At 42.5% G+C, this 14,175-nt stretch overlaps 1 protein-coding gene across 1 annotated transcript in view; it reads right to left on the reverse strand.

Annotated features, from left to right (window-relative positions):
* The window catches only part of CPE (carboxypeptidase E), a 106,247-nt gene extending 92,072 nt beyond the window's left edge, over window positions 1-14,175 (reverse strand). The window contains exon 1 of the mRNA XM_074993066.1: window positions 13,667-14,175. Coding sequence (XP_074849167.1) covers window positions 13,667-13,961 — 295 coding nt within the window. The 5' untranslated portion in view covers window positions 13,962-14,175. The remainder of the gene's footprint in view (window positions 1-13,666) is intronic.

Consider the following 14,175-nt stretch of genomic DNA (forward strand, 5'->3'; position numbering starts at 1 on the left):
TTTGTTTGTTTGTTTGTTTTTAAGAAATTCCTTATCAGTTCTGCAGCTATGGAGAGATCACAATGACTGCATCTCCCATTAAAAAGTCAGTATAATCAATTCTGTCTAAAATACATCTGTAAATAGCAAACTCTGAACAGAAAACTCACAGTTCTCCAAAGAAAGCTAGGCCCAGAACCTGATTTTTATGAACTCTCTCACAAAATCCACACCAGAGTCAGTGGTGCAAAATAATGCCTTTTTGGGAGATCTTGGCCCAGAGTCTCATCTACTCTAGCAGAGTAAATGGCTGGATTCAGCCCTGAGAAATATGTCAGCCTAGGAGGTTCCCATGTACCATACAGAGCTACTCATATGACTCTATGATCCCTTTTTGTTAACAAAAATTGAGGTAGTTAAATACCTTGACTAGAGTACAATTTGGAGTGAAAATACTAGGCTCCAATCCTGCAAAAAAAAACTATGTGCATGCCTAACCTTACACACAGACTCCCATTTCCTTTTGAATGAACACTATCTACATGGCAGCTTTTGCTTCCAGAAGATGATCTTCCAGAAGTGAGATCTTGCAGAAATATGAAAATTAGGTGGGAGGCATTTTAATCTGCACTTCATTTGCATCTTCCACTGCGCTTATTATGATGTCCCTTCTGGAAGCAGGGGCCAGTGCAGATTCAGCCACAGTGAGTCGACCCACTGATTCCAATAGAACTACTCCTAGCACATACATTTAACCATGTGTAAGTCTGTGCAGGATCAGATACCTAAATTGATCACTTTGGTTGAAACTCTGTAAGTGAATAGGACTGTTCTGATCCCTGGATTTTAGTAAGAGTTCTGCATGTCCATCCAAGCACACAATTTGACTCTTGAAGTTATCACACACAACATACTTCTGTTTTTAACCGAACTTTAAAAGATTTTAAATGTGCCCTTAAAAATTCATCCAAACTTTTTTTTAGTTGAAGTGTTTAAAAATAAAGTAAAATAGTGCTTAGTAACATTCGTTTGATTGGTTGTTGTGAGGAAAACACTACTGAAACCACCCCAGCACATACACTTTTTGTTTTGATAAAGCTGTATTTCCTTTTTGTTTGAAGGAAAATGCCTTTAAATCTAAAAAACTTTATAAAGAAGTAGTTTTTTTTGTTATCCCCAAGAGTAATTAAGTTGGCATTCCTTCCAAAAATAAAGCATATTCAGCACAAAAGTAGTTCAAGGAATGTAGAAGGAGGAATCTGACAAATGTGTTCCTTACAGATCGTGTACGTGGAAGGGGAAGAGTTTCAGGGTGTAAATAAATAGTTGTTTTGTTTGCAAGACCTGCTGGGTAGCAGATGAAGCAGTGGTGTTTCTCCTATTACAGACAACTTGTTGTAAAGTCATAATTTCTGTTACCACCCAGTGTAAGAATTGTGGAATATCACCAATGCTTGAAATTATTATGCAGATACAGGACAGTCACCATCGTTGTGTAAGATGTCAATCACATATGGCTCCCCTCAGCAGAGCACTGTGGATCAGAAGTGAGGAGGATGTACTGGTTGAAACAGCTGGGAGCTTTCTGGTCCTACAGCCACAAATCTGGTTTGACTAGTCCTCTTCAAAGAGAGAACTAAAGCCCAGACCAATGTTGGGGTCTATAGTTATTTTGTGAGAATCCACTCTGGTGGATATTGCAATTCCTGTGCTTAGGCCCTGAGCTCAAGCCATGGAGAGCCGAAATCACAGGGTTTTGCCTAGAGCCAAACCCACAGAGCAGCGGGTAAGCAACTGGCAAGGGGCGGCCAGTGGAGAGCACTGGACAAGTGGCCAGCAGGTTATCCTGCCCCAGTGTCGCAAGGATCGCCATGCTGATGTACCTGTGAACTCTGGGTTGGATCTTGCCACAGTATTGCAAGAGTCACCAAGCTGATGTATCCGTGAACTCTGGGTTGGTATGGACCGGACAGAACTGTGAGTGGAGAGTTGAGGTGGAAGTACACTTTGTAAGCGGGGGTGTGCAGATAGAGAGCTCTAAGCAAGGGACTTGATTCAGCAGACTCACGGGACAATGCCTTGCTTAATGGAGTTTTCTTTCCTTTGTTTAGGAATACTGCACGTCACTGTAAATTTATGTTAGGCTACTGTTGTTAAACAAACCGTTTCCACCTCAGACTGCGTGCTTGTGGGAGGGTAAGTACTGCCTTTACAGGCACCCAGCAGGTAGGGTGAGATTGCCACAGGTTACTGGCTGGGGGCTCAAGCCGGTTTGGTTGCATTATGGACGGAATCCCCTAGGAAATGAACCTGGCCCTTCTGACAGTTACCTGCCATTAACAGACGGGTTATAATAGGAGAAAAGTCACAAAAATAACCATCTCACTCACAAGGTGCTGGAGTAATATTGTTTAGTGGAAGTGCTCAGTGCTTGAGCCAAGCTGTAAAACCTGCATATGGTGGGAGTGACTTCGAGCAGCAGCACCTCCTGCACCCCTAGTTCCAGCAACTATGCCTATTCAGCACACGGCATCTGTCTTTCTACTACATGAACAACAATAAATTCCCTCCCCATTAGGTTAGAGCAGAGAAACTGAGCACTCTGGATATTTTGGTTTTAAGCAAGTTAGCATCTTTCCTGTTTATTTCCTCTAATGGTAGAATAATCTTACATTTAAGCATATCTGACTTAGGGACCATCAAATCATCTAATACATAGGTTCCCAAACTGGGGGGCATGAAGAAATTCCTGGGAGGGTGTGAGGAGAGCCAGCCACCCCTCCCCCTCATCAATTTGCCCTACCCCAAGAAAGAGCCCACGCTGGCATTACCTCCTGCAAAAATGGAGGTAGCATTGGCTTCCTGCAGCGAGGGGCTGGGGGAAGTCTCACAGCTGCATGCCAGAACCAGTATCACAGGAAGTGTGTGCGCTGCTTCCCCTGCCCCCTAATAGCCAGCGAGTTTCCTGAAAAGCCGGGTCTGCTGCCCGCCGGCAACTTCCTTCCGTCTGCTGCCTTCCTGCACAGGAGGCAGGCGGGGGGGAGTGGGATTCCCAGATCCGCACCAGCTCCAACTGCTCAGGCAGTGCACGGCGGCTGTGCGGAGTGAGGACCAGGGTGTGCTGCCTGAACAGTTGGAGCAGGCGCGGACCTGGGACTCCCACTCCCCACCACCAGAGGAAGGCAGCAAGCAGAAGGAAGCTGCCGGCAGGCAACAGACCTGGCTTTTCAGGAAACATGGCAGCTGTGTGAGCACGGGAAGCAGTGCACATGCTTCCTGAGACCCCAGACACCAGCTGACCTGTCCTGTCCCCTCACCCAGACCCCCAGGAGTTCAGGTTCTCTGCCCCTCCCATAAATAAAGGTAACACTGAAACATTTGTTGGGCATATTTCATTTAAAAATGAAGCCTGGCGAACATGCCCCCATCTGGCCACAGCCTCATAACACCCCTGCATTCCCCCACACACCTCAGTCCTGAGCCTATCATATACTGGAATCTCCCATCCTGAGTCTCTCACATCCCCAGTCTTCTCCCACAACACTACTGCACAATCCACACACTGCAAATCTGTATACTGAGCCCATCATATGCCCTTCCCACCCGCCCTCTGCCCCTCATACGCCCCAGTCTGAACTTCTGCTCCCTCACATCCACAAGTCTGTGGATCCACTCAGCACCCCAACATTCTACCTCACCCCAACACTGTACAGCCTGGAGCCCCCTCCCTGAGCCAGCAGCCCCTTCTCCATCTCTTCCTGCACCCACATTCCCTCCCAGAGCTTGTACCTTTCACCCCTTCCCACACCCAAATCCCTCATTCCCACCCCAGAATCTGTACTGCCTGTCTCAACCCGTGAGAGTGAATGAGGGCTGGGGATGGCAAACGACAGAAAGGAGGGAATGGAGAGGGCAGGGCCTCAAGAAAGGGATGGAGTCTTGGGGCTTGCCCTGACATTTAAAAAGTGATCTTGAACGTAAAAAGATTGCAGTCCTCGGCCGTATTAAATTTTTGGGCCAAGAAAAACTATTTGTGCTTATTTTTAATTTTAAATAAAGTGTTTATACCCAGATTTTGTGTTTATTTTAAATTATTAAATGAATTTTTGTTAAAAGGGGGGTTGGATGATGGTAAAGAAGACATAGGGAGGCATGAGAGTTTCTCAAAAAACAAAAAGGGGGTGTGATGCTGAAAAGTTTGGGAACCACTGGTCTAGTATGACCCATTCTATACCACAGGCCACCAACATCACTCAGCCAGTCCCACTCCTAGCCAGTCAGCAGAATTAGATGAAAGCCCTCAGCAGCCAAACTATTAACAGAGAGGTGGTGAGGCACACCAATGCCTGAAACCCTGCAATGGCAGGGAATTGATTAAATGAGACATGCCCAGCTGCTCCTACCAAGTGACCCTCACCCACAAGCTGCAGAGGAAGATGAAAAATTCCCAGACTTCTCCCTGATTGAGAGGACAATCCTTCCCAGTGCCATATACGGGGTCTAGTTTTCTTCAAAGGCAGACAGTGTTTGGGAATTTTAAAAGAAGTCAAATAATATGCCCCCATATATCTAGTGTTCTTTCAAATCCGCCTCCGGCTATCATAAACCTAGAGCCTTCCTTAGTTACATACTTCTTTTAACCAACTAATCATCTAGAACAGTGGTTGTGAACCTGTTGTTCATGGACCCCTGGGAGTTTGCAGACTACGCCTAAGCTTTCCAAAGGGATCCTTGCCTTTGCTCAAAAATGTTAAGGCGTCCACAAAGACAACAATGTTGAAAACCCCTGATTTAGAGATGTCAGGAAGGAAACTTGGATAGGGGGGCTGAGCTACACTGGAAAAGGGAAATGAGGCTGGAAGCACAAATTTTGGGTAAGAGGGGAATATTGTTATCTGCCAATGGAGAAAACATATATACGGAAAAAATAATAAACAGCGCAGAGTCCAGCTTACCTAAGGGAGCATTCAGAATGCCCCGTTTCCTTCTAATGGAACTGACTTTTTTTTTTCCTGTCCTAATTTGTCATCAGGGAGAAAAACTGGGCCCACCATGGAATAGCAGGGCTGTTGCTCCATGTCACACATACATTTGGTGGTCCCGTCACCCATTCCTGTAGCCCAGCTGATAGCCTATGCATCCAGTTGAGAGCAGAATGACCAAGAATTATTGTGAGCAACTGGGGTGATGCCTACTAAGCAGCAACACAGCAGCTATATTTCTGTCATCTCACCACCACTCCTGCTGGATCTGGTCATCAGAAAAGCAGCAGCCCCAGGAAGAGAAGCAGGCAGCAGGAGCAAACTGAAGAGTTGGAATAAGGTAGAGGCTCACTTTTGACCCCATCCATTATCCACCCACCTGCTCCAGCAATGGCTACAGCTGCCACGTTCTGTGCTACTTCATAACTGACTCTCACTATGAGCTTAGGGCAGGGAGTACAAAGCATAAACTGAAGTTTATTGCTATATGGAAATTAGTAGAAATATGCAAAATAGCTCCTTAAATAATTTGTCCTGAATGCTTCACATAAAGCTGCTCAAAATTTGGCTCCAAAAGAGCAGGAATTAATAGTGTTGCCAGCCCTAAAACATTCTTACACCATGAATTAGGCCCCCCAAAATCATGTGATTGTATTAAAAACCAGGAGACTTTTTTTAAAAGACGGATACCTTGTCTTTGAGTTTGTGTTTTGGGGACATTCAGATGACATTTTCAGTTTTTCCATAAGGCTGGAACTATTCTCTTTTAAATGCACAGAGATTTTCAGAGTCACTTGTTTCCCAGAGGTGGGGCTTGAAGAGAAACACCAAATATGATGAGACTTGTGATTTAAAAAATCCCAAGAGATGGCAACACACACAATTACTAAACCTCAACAGGTGGTTCTCAAACATTATTGTTTGTAACTGTGTGGAAATATCCACATATGAGCTGGGAAATGCCACGTTTCCCATTTTGGCCACATTGCCCTTTTCCACACTCTTCTGTTGTAGGGAGATTTTTTTCTATGAAAGAACAACCATGAGTCTGCCTTATAACCCCCTCCAATCCATGTTTGTGCACTGTGAAATCTGATATCCCACATAGGTTCTGGGCTCCCTCACCACTGTGCTGCTGGGAATACTGCAAGCCAATACTTACACCAGAGCTCCCCAATCCACCTAGATACAACACAGAGTGGGTTTCACAGGAAAATGAATACAGGTGCTGGCTGTTTCCCTGAGTGCTGGGTGGCTTGGCCTCATCCTCCTCTCTTTCAGCTCCCTCACAATGAGCAAATTCCCTGGACGTGTGGAGCGCTCTGCAGGAGTGGGTGGGAAAGAGGAGAGGGTTTCCACAGAGATTGTAACCATCTCTTTTCATATACACAGAGGAGATCCAAGTGCAGAGAGTCACTTCTTTATAAGGGCCCTTGGGTATGAGCTGGACCTGTATTATTGTGGGGTTTTATTTTCATAAAGACAAATATCCAGTAAAACTGGGAGCTACAGGTCTTCAGTGGCTCCCCACATTTGGTTCATTTCCTCCATACTCCCAAGATGATTCTGATGGTTTTTATAAAAAAAAAAAAGTGAGAATGAGGGGATATTTTTGGCAGCGATACCATTTTCAGAGCATGTGTGAATTTGCATGACAACAAAAATGTTTGCTTTGGCATTATTTTCAGTGGAAGCAGGGGAAAAAATAGAGTCCCAGTTAAAAAGACTAAGAACTAAGCACTAAGCAATCGGAAGATGAAAAGAGTCATTGTGAGAGATGTTAGATCAAGGCTGTCACATGTTTAAAGAGGACAAGTTGCTGTAGAAAGACAAACTGAACAACAAATTAGAAAGAAAATATGAAGTTATTTGGTAACTCTGCAGCATCTCATGTTGCAGTTACAGCCAAGAGTTTTCCTTGTGTTCCTGTCTTTATTGTATTTATAATCTTCCCAGCTTTGTTCAGTGCACCTGGCAATATATAACCTCAGTTTCCACCATCAGTGCTCTTTTTTATAGGAGACTGGCCCGATGCTCTCCATTACCTTTCTGCAAGATAATGCTAAACAATATCACTTAATAAAAGAGTTGTCCACTTAAACATTAAAGATACGATAAAAATGAGCCTCTCTTTAATGTCCAGTGTTAAAAACAAATCACCTCCCATATTCAATTTGCACAAATGTCTCACCAAAACATGGGACAATGGATCTAATCAAATAACACATAGTACTGTATTGAGAGAGAGAGAGAGGGAGAGATAGAAACAGCAAAGAATAAAAACACTACATGAGTAAGTCCCATTAACTGTAAACAAGAAAGCTATAAATAATGAGCTGATGTTCTAATGACTTCATAGCAACCAACAAGCTTAAGTGGTTTCTACTGTCAACATTAGCCTACGATGAATTTTTGCCTAATTCAAAGTTTTTCTGATCAATTCAGTCAAGGTTATAAGTATTTTGATTAAACTCACAGGTTGGATTCTGGCCCCTGCCAGAGCTGAATGAATCATGGCAATATCAAAAGTCAGAAAAAAAAATTTACATGTTGGACTGAAAACAAAGAATTGTTGACATTTTTAGTGTATCCAAAACATTTAAAATCTTAGAGTTCAGTTATATGAATTTCTTTGTTGAATTTGTATCATGTTTAAATATTTTTCAATTAAAAAATGTTAAGTGAGATTTTGACATAAAATGTGTCTTCAAACCAAAAAATTGAAATGTTTCATTCTGAAAATGTTAAATTGAGACATTTTGATTTTGTTTGAAAATGGGGGAAGCTGGGACCTTTAAAAGAACAATTTGGTGGAATCTGTATGAATTTGCAAAAAGCTTTTTTGCTGTTGCTGAACTGGTCATACATATTTGCCCAGCTCTAGCTGCTCTCCTGCCCCCTACCCACCAATGCAGCAGCAGATAACAGCTTTAAAGAGGTTATAAGGGGCCAAGGGAAAATTTCTTCTGTACAGGAGCAGCATAAAGCCAATTAAGTACCCACCTCGCCAAAGCCCCAAGTTAAGAGTAGGCCTAGAAGTAGATGTTGGATCAGGGACAAATGTGTGTGCACTTTGTAGCATTCAATGCTATAGGGGTCCCTGGCTGTAACACAGCCCATAGGCAGCCTGTGGAAAGGCTCCCATAAACTGGAGCAGGCTACTTTAATTTACGCCAGTGCATTTTCATTCCCAGAGCAGCACATATGGCACAAAAGTGGCAAAAACCCATCTTTTCCCCCGTACCTCCTGAGCATCATCGCTTAGGAGTTACAGCACAGAATCCTTCTCACCATGTGCTAAAGTGACTCTGTCCTCCCCCATATTTTCTCTGTATGCGTGTGCGAGAGAACTTATCCCCATCTTCTAAAATGTGTGTAGTGTCTCATACGTAGAACTGGATTTAAAAATATTATGAAATGGGTCATGATGGTGCAGTAAAATTCTGTCACAGGCAATTTTGCCAAGTAATCTACTGCTTACTATCACTTTTACTATCTTATGGACAAAAACGTTATATTTTCTGTGGATATCAGAGTTGTGAAATGGACTCTCTCCGACACTGTAAGCATCAACTATGAGCTTTCTGGCTGGGTGGTAATAGCTTTACTAACTGTTAAAATATATGGTAGGCCTGATTTTTAGTTCAACTTTAAAGAGGTGGGGAGAAAGTTCAACTTTAAAGAGGTGGAGGTGGAGAGAGTGTGTACATGCCTAAAATTTTACAGGTACAAATACCATTGTGCCTACACATAGTCTTAAAACTAATAACAAAACCTATCAAAAATGGGTATCAAAAGTTCAACTCCTACTCCACATTTGTGCAGCTCTAAGGGATCTTCTGGCTCGTAAGCACTTCTGAAAAATCAGCCCACTTATTTAGACACAAAGAGACCTTTACCACATCTGACCATTTCCTCAGGTGCACTGAGTTGAGCAATAAGACACGCAGCAAGCTCCTGCACTTGCTTGTTCCTTCCTCAGGCAAAATTCATGGTGAAATCACGAGCAGAATTACCTCAGTGAGGACAAGGATCAGGAGATTAACGGGTGAAAAAACAATGCAAATAGATTTTGATTACTTCTTTAACATTAAGTTTTAGTCACAAAATGCTGTAGTAATATAGTATTAGTTAACTCTAGCAGTTATGGTTCCAGGGCCCAGAAACCTATTCTTTTGGATGATATGGACCAGATCCTGCTCTCAGTTAAATCAACGGCAAAATTCCCATTGACTTAAATGGTGGATAATCAGCCCCTGTATCACTGCTGTCACTAGATAAAACCTTCTGCACTGAATTTGGCTATCCCCAGTCACAAAGATTCCCTATGCATCTACTATGTCTTTGTTCTTAAGGAAATAATATTTCCAGAGGTTAAGCCCATATAGTTTTCTCTTTAAACTCCATGAAATCATTAAAACACCAGGCAATTTCTCCTGCAACTGAATTACAGCAAAATACTGTAGCTTTTAATAAACAGAATGCTTTTTTCATACACAGGACGAAGACAACAAATATAGTCATTAAAGAAATAACAATGCCATATTTTTTTCCTTTCATCTTGTCCCCTTTAACCTCTCAACTAAGGCTTTTTATACGGTATCATAAAATAACAAATAGGTACCCTCCACGCATCTATAGTGCCTCGCATATGAGAAGCTCCAAGCATTTTACAAAAGAGACAACACTGGATGAAAGCTTAGCTCTGTTGTAGTCAGAGTTTTGCCACAGACTTCAAACAGGACCAGATTTGTATGTATTATCCCCATCACAGAAAAAAGGAGTTCCTTATTGACAGTATCTATCTTCCCTGGTACTCTCAGACATACTGAATCCCCAATCATCACCTCAGAATTTCCCACACCTCACTATCTACTTGTTCCATCACTTTTACTTTTCTTAGCAAGAGCTAAGAGAACATTGGTTAGCTGAAAAAGACAACTCTCCCCAGACAGCATCCTTGATCATTTCCAGCTTCCACCACCTTAACAACAACAAAACTGCCCTTCTTGATGAATTGTTTGTTTTCAGCTGACTCTGGTTTCTTCTCCATCTCCTTAACCGTACTGTGGATTTGATGCCACCAATATTGTTATCCCTCTCTAACCAACTTCACAGGAATTTTCATTTCCACTTTTACTTCTACATATCCAACCATGCCTTTTCTGTCAGTGGCAATGGGCTCTGTTCTCTTGTTCGAATTCTGTAGTATTCAAAAAGGAAATGCCACCAACAAAAGTACATTTATTCCTTTTTAGTCAGAATGCAATCTCATAGTTACGGACTACAAGAAAGTCATAGAAAAAAATGTTACGCTAAATCACTTAAATTGCATAGTATCTAGGAATGGACAAAATGCTATACACTCTGAGTGTTTAATTCGTAAAACTTAAGGCAAAGTAAACACTGGCACTCTCCTACCTTTAACATTTAGCAGATTGGGAACAGCTCAAAAAAGTTCTTGTTTTCTGAGTGCATAATCTATCCTTTAAAGGATTGCCAAGATATTTCATACATCTATGCAAGAAACCAGACTTGTTCGTAAAGAGGCAGTCTTGTTTCTAATGTGCATATTATGTTTTGGTTTTTTAAAAAAAATCTTAACATATTTATCTCAGCAAATATGAGACCTTAAAGAATCGTTCCAGTTGCTTGGGTAATTTAGTACATGCATATGTAAATATCCTTTCCATTTTTCACATTTTCTTATGTTGCACCTAAAGTAAGATGTTTCACTTCATTAATAATTTCTTAAAACTACAGGTTGAGGCATATGTTTATGTATGTTGTGCCTGCGTGCATATATTGATACAGGTGTTTACATGTATTAAAAAGTGACAAATAAAGCAAAGAACACTCTTGATCACAACTAATATCGGTTCAGCTTCGTACAATAATAAAAGGATGTCCTGATTTGTGCTTCTTTCTCCCTTTACGATCACTAACACTAACAGAAATATATTCTGTACAGATTTTACTTATAAAAAGATGTTCCTTTTGGAACTCAAGGGTGTAATCCTGAAGTAAGAAATATGAACTTTTTGAAGTATACACTCAGACAAAAAATGTTTGCATTCCTGCACGAGCTGAGTGGATAATGCAGAACACAGCCGAGCGTTCTTATCAGGGCTCTACAGTTATCAGCTCTGTGCTGATCACTGCCCTACTAGCCACTGTGTTTTAAAAAAAAAAAAAGTGACTTGGTATTTTTATTGTACGAACAGGCTGGATCATAATTCCTTAGCCAGACACAAAATTCCATAAATCATAATTTAATAATAGATAAATCAAATAGGGCAGGGTTTCCCAAACTTCATATAGTTGGGACCTGGTTTTTTTCAGTACCTTTTTTTGTGGCCCAAAAGTATAAACACATATTTAAAAAAAATAAAAAATGAATACATTTTCACTGTTTATTATTTATGCACAATAATGATAGTACCTAGTGATAATGTGTATATTTTCTAAAGACCAGTATTTTTTTTTCAAAGGACCAGTACTGGGCCGCGGACCACACTTTGGGAAATGGTGATATAGGACATGGTCCTGTAAACCCTAATTACATGAATAATCTTTACTCGGGTGGGCAGTCTTCACACTCCAAAGAGTTCAGTGGGGTTCCTGATGTAAGCAAGGATTATTTGTGTAGCTAAGCATTGCACAACCACACTCACATTTTCTGGTAACGTTGACATTAAGTTCTATTTCTTTAGTGCCCTAAAAGCATATACAGGGAACTGAAAAGTGACATTGTTTACTAATCTGAAGAAAGTTTCTTGCATTTTAATTACTACTGAAGACATTTCTGAAATGCCTATAAATAGTATTTAGGCAGGCAGGGTCTGATCTAAACCCTATTGAAGTCATTAGTATTTTATCCAATTATGTCAATGGACTTTGGCTCCAACCCTCAGTTAGTGTACATATTGAGGCACAAGAAATTACTCTCTAGACATCCTAAGAAAATTCTGCTCAGTGCCTTGGAGGATCAAACCTTCAGGTTTTTAATCCAATAATAAACTTACATGGTCGATCTATGGGAAGAGATACAAATTTTCAGCCTTGGCTGCTAAAAATTGCTTGGATGCATCGTATTACACAAGGTCTGATTTGAATCAAAGGTTCTGAAACAATATATTCAGTGTATACATTTTAATTACAAAAGAGAGATCCTCCTGTGAGGTGGTAAACATCCTCCATGTTCACTGCTGTCATTTACAGGATCAGTCCCAAAGAAAACTCCTTATCATGGTCCATCACAATATTTCTGGTAGAGAACGAAATAAGAAACTGACATAGCGCCTGATCTTGCTTCCAGTGATGTCAGTAGCAAAGCTTGCAGTGAGTTCAAAGGGGGCAGCATCAGAGCTCCCACTGAAATATTCTCCATCTCCACACTTTGTAAAACTAGGAGGCTTGCTACTTTAAATAGACTGAAAGAAAAAAGTCAGCAAGCCATACTAATAGCAATATATCATTCAAATGTGTGCATTAAATAATAATCAGAGATATGGCTTCCCATCATGATGGCCACAACCATAATGATAAAATACTTTTCACTTGCTTGTAATTTTGGTACTTACATTTAATTTCAAAACTATGCTAGTGTTAGCGGGTATTTTCCCCTTATTTTGTCTATCATATCATACTACCTCACATTGTTAACATGGTTATCATAACTATAATGCTATCAAAAACAATATACCTCCCAAAGAATGCCAGATGGGGTATAAACCTGAAGTTAAAAAGACAATTAAAGTTAAAACTGGGAGCATGTGGGGCCTGAACCTGACAAGTGCTCAGCACTCACATCTTCCATTCAGATCAGTGCTAATGTAAAGACTATAGGTCAGAGGTCAGCTGCTTAGCACCTTTCAGAGTTGAGCCATCAAAAAACACAATGTATGGAAATAAATGTTTATGGAAATAAGTAAATTTACACAGATCAGAAATGCACTGTGTATATGTATAAACCAATACTCTATAAACATCAGTCATGAACACCTGCTTTCTGTATCTGGAAAGATAGCTATAAATAATTATAACGTTTTAATTTGTCTCCCCAAAATGGAATCGGTGCAACTGCTCATCATTAGCTGTAACAATAAGTGCTTCTACCATTCCTACAGACAGTGCAGCCTTTTTACACACTAAAAGGTGACCCAGATTTCTACACAGACATGTTGGATTTTAAATGGTGATTTTATGTCAGGAAATAACCAGGCTAATTTCCTTCCATCATGCCTGTGCATGTTATTCCTTCGCACAACCGCATTGAAGGGACATCTGTAAGCTCCTAGCACGGTCATTGTTTTCCAGGCTATTCCTCTTAGTGGAGGTGAATCATTCAGTATTAATTTCAGTGAGAACATTCAAAAATGCGATCAACTAAACTGCAGGTAAAAGCTTCCCCATATCTATCTATCTAGCCCTGCCGGCCAAGGGAAGATGTTGACAATCATGCTGGCAGAGGGCTTTGAAAACCCAAAGCCCTGTGACTGTCAGTCCACGCTGCTCGAGTGCACGACTCTGGGACGCCTAACTGCTGTAAGAAATAATTGCTCAATGGCTGCTGGAGTCTCGGCAGACTGGTACTTCCATAGCCCTGGGATACAGTTGCTCTTGTATCACTACTAGCGCAGTCCTGCCCAGCCGGTCCCTGCTAGCCTAGCGCCTAGCCTAGCGGGTGGGTGGGGGGCAGTTACCAGGCTCGTGGCGGCCGGGGTTATCCGAGATCTCGATGACCAGCAGCTCCCGGCCCTCGAAGCTGCGCCCCGCCGTGTAGATCCTGCTGATGGAGGGGCACTGCAGCCACACGGCCACCAGCGCCTCGCGCAGCTCCGGGTAGCGGTGGTACTCAAAGGAGATGCCGTCCTCCTGGTTCAGCCGCCGCCGCCGGCCCGCCCCGGCTGCAGCCTCCTGCTCCTCCGCCCCGGCGCGCAGGAGGCAGCAGGCGGCGAGCGCCCCGCACAGCGCCAGCAGCCCTCGTCCCGCGGCCATCCCGGGCCTCCGGCTCACTCCCTCCGCGCTGCGCCTCTGTCCCGGCCAGCCCCGGGTCAAGCAGGAAGCGGGCGAAGCCGGGCGCTGCGCGGCGGAGATGCACTGCAAGCCGGGAAGGAGCAGCCGCAGAGCCTGCGGGGGTGGCCGCACGCCTGCAGCAGAGACGGGCTGGGAGTGCCTTGGTGCAGCCGAGCCCCCTGGCGCTGCGTTTGCG

The sequence above is a fragment of the Carettochelys insculpta genome, chromosome 4 (assembly GCF_033958435.1).
Source record: "Carettochelys insculpta isolate YL-2023 chromosome 4, ASM3395843v1, whole genome shotgun sequence".
NCBI classification, from domain to species: Eukaryota; Metazoa; Chordata; order Testudines; family Carettochelyidae; genus Carettochelys; species Carettochelys insculpta.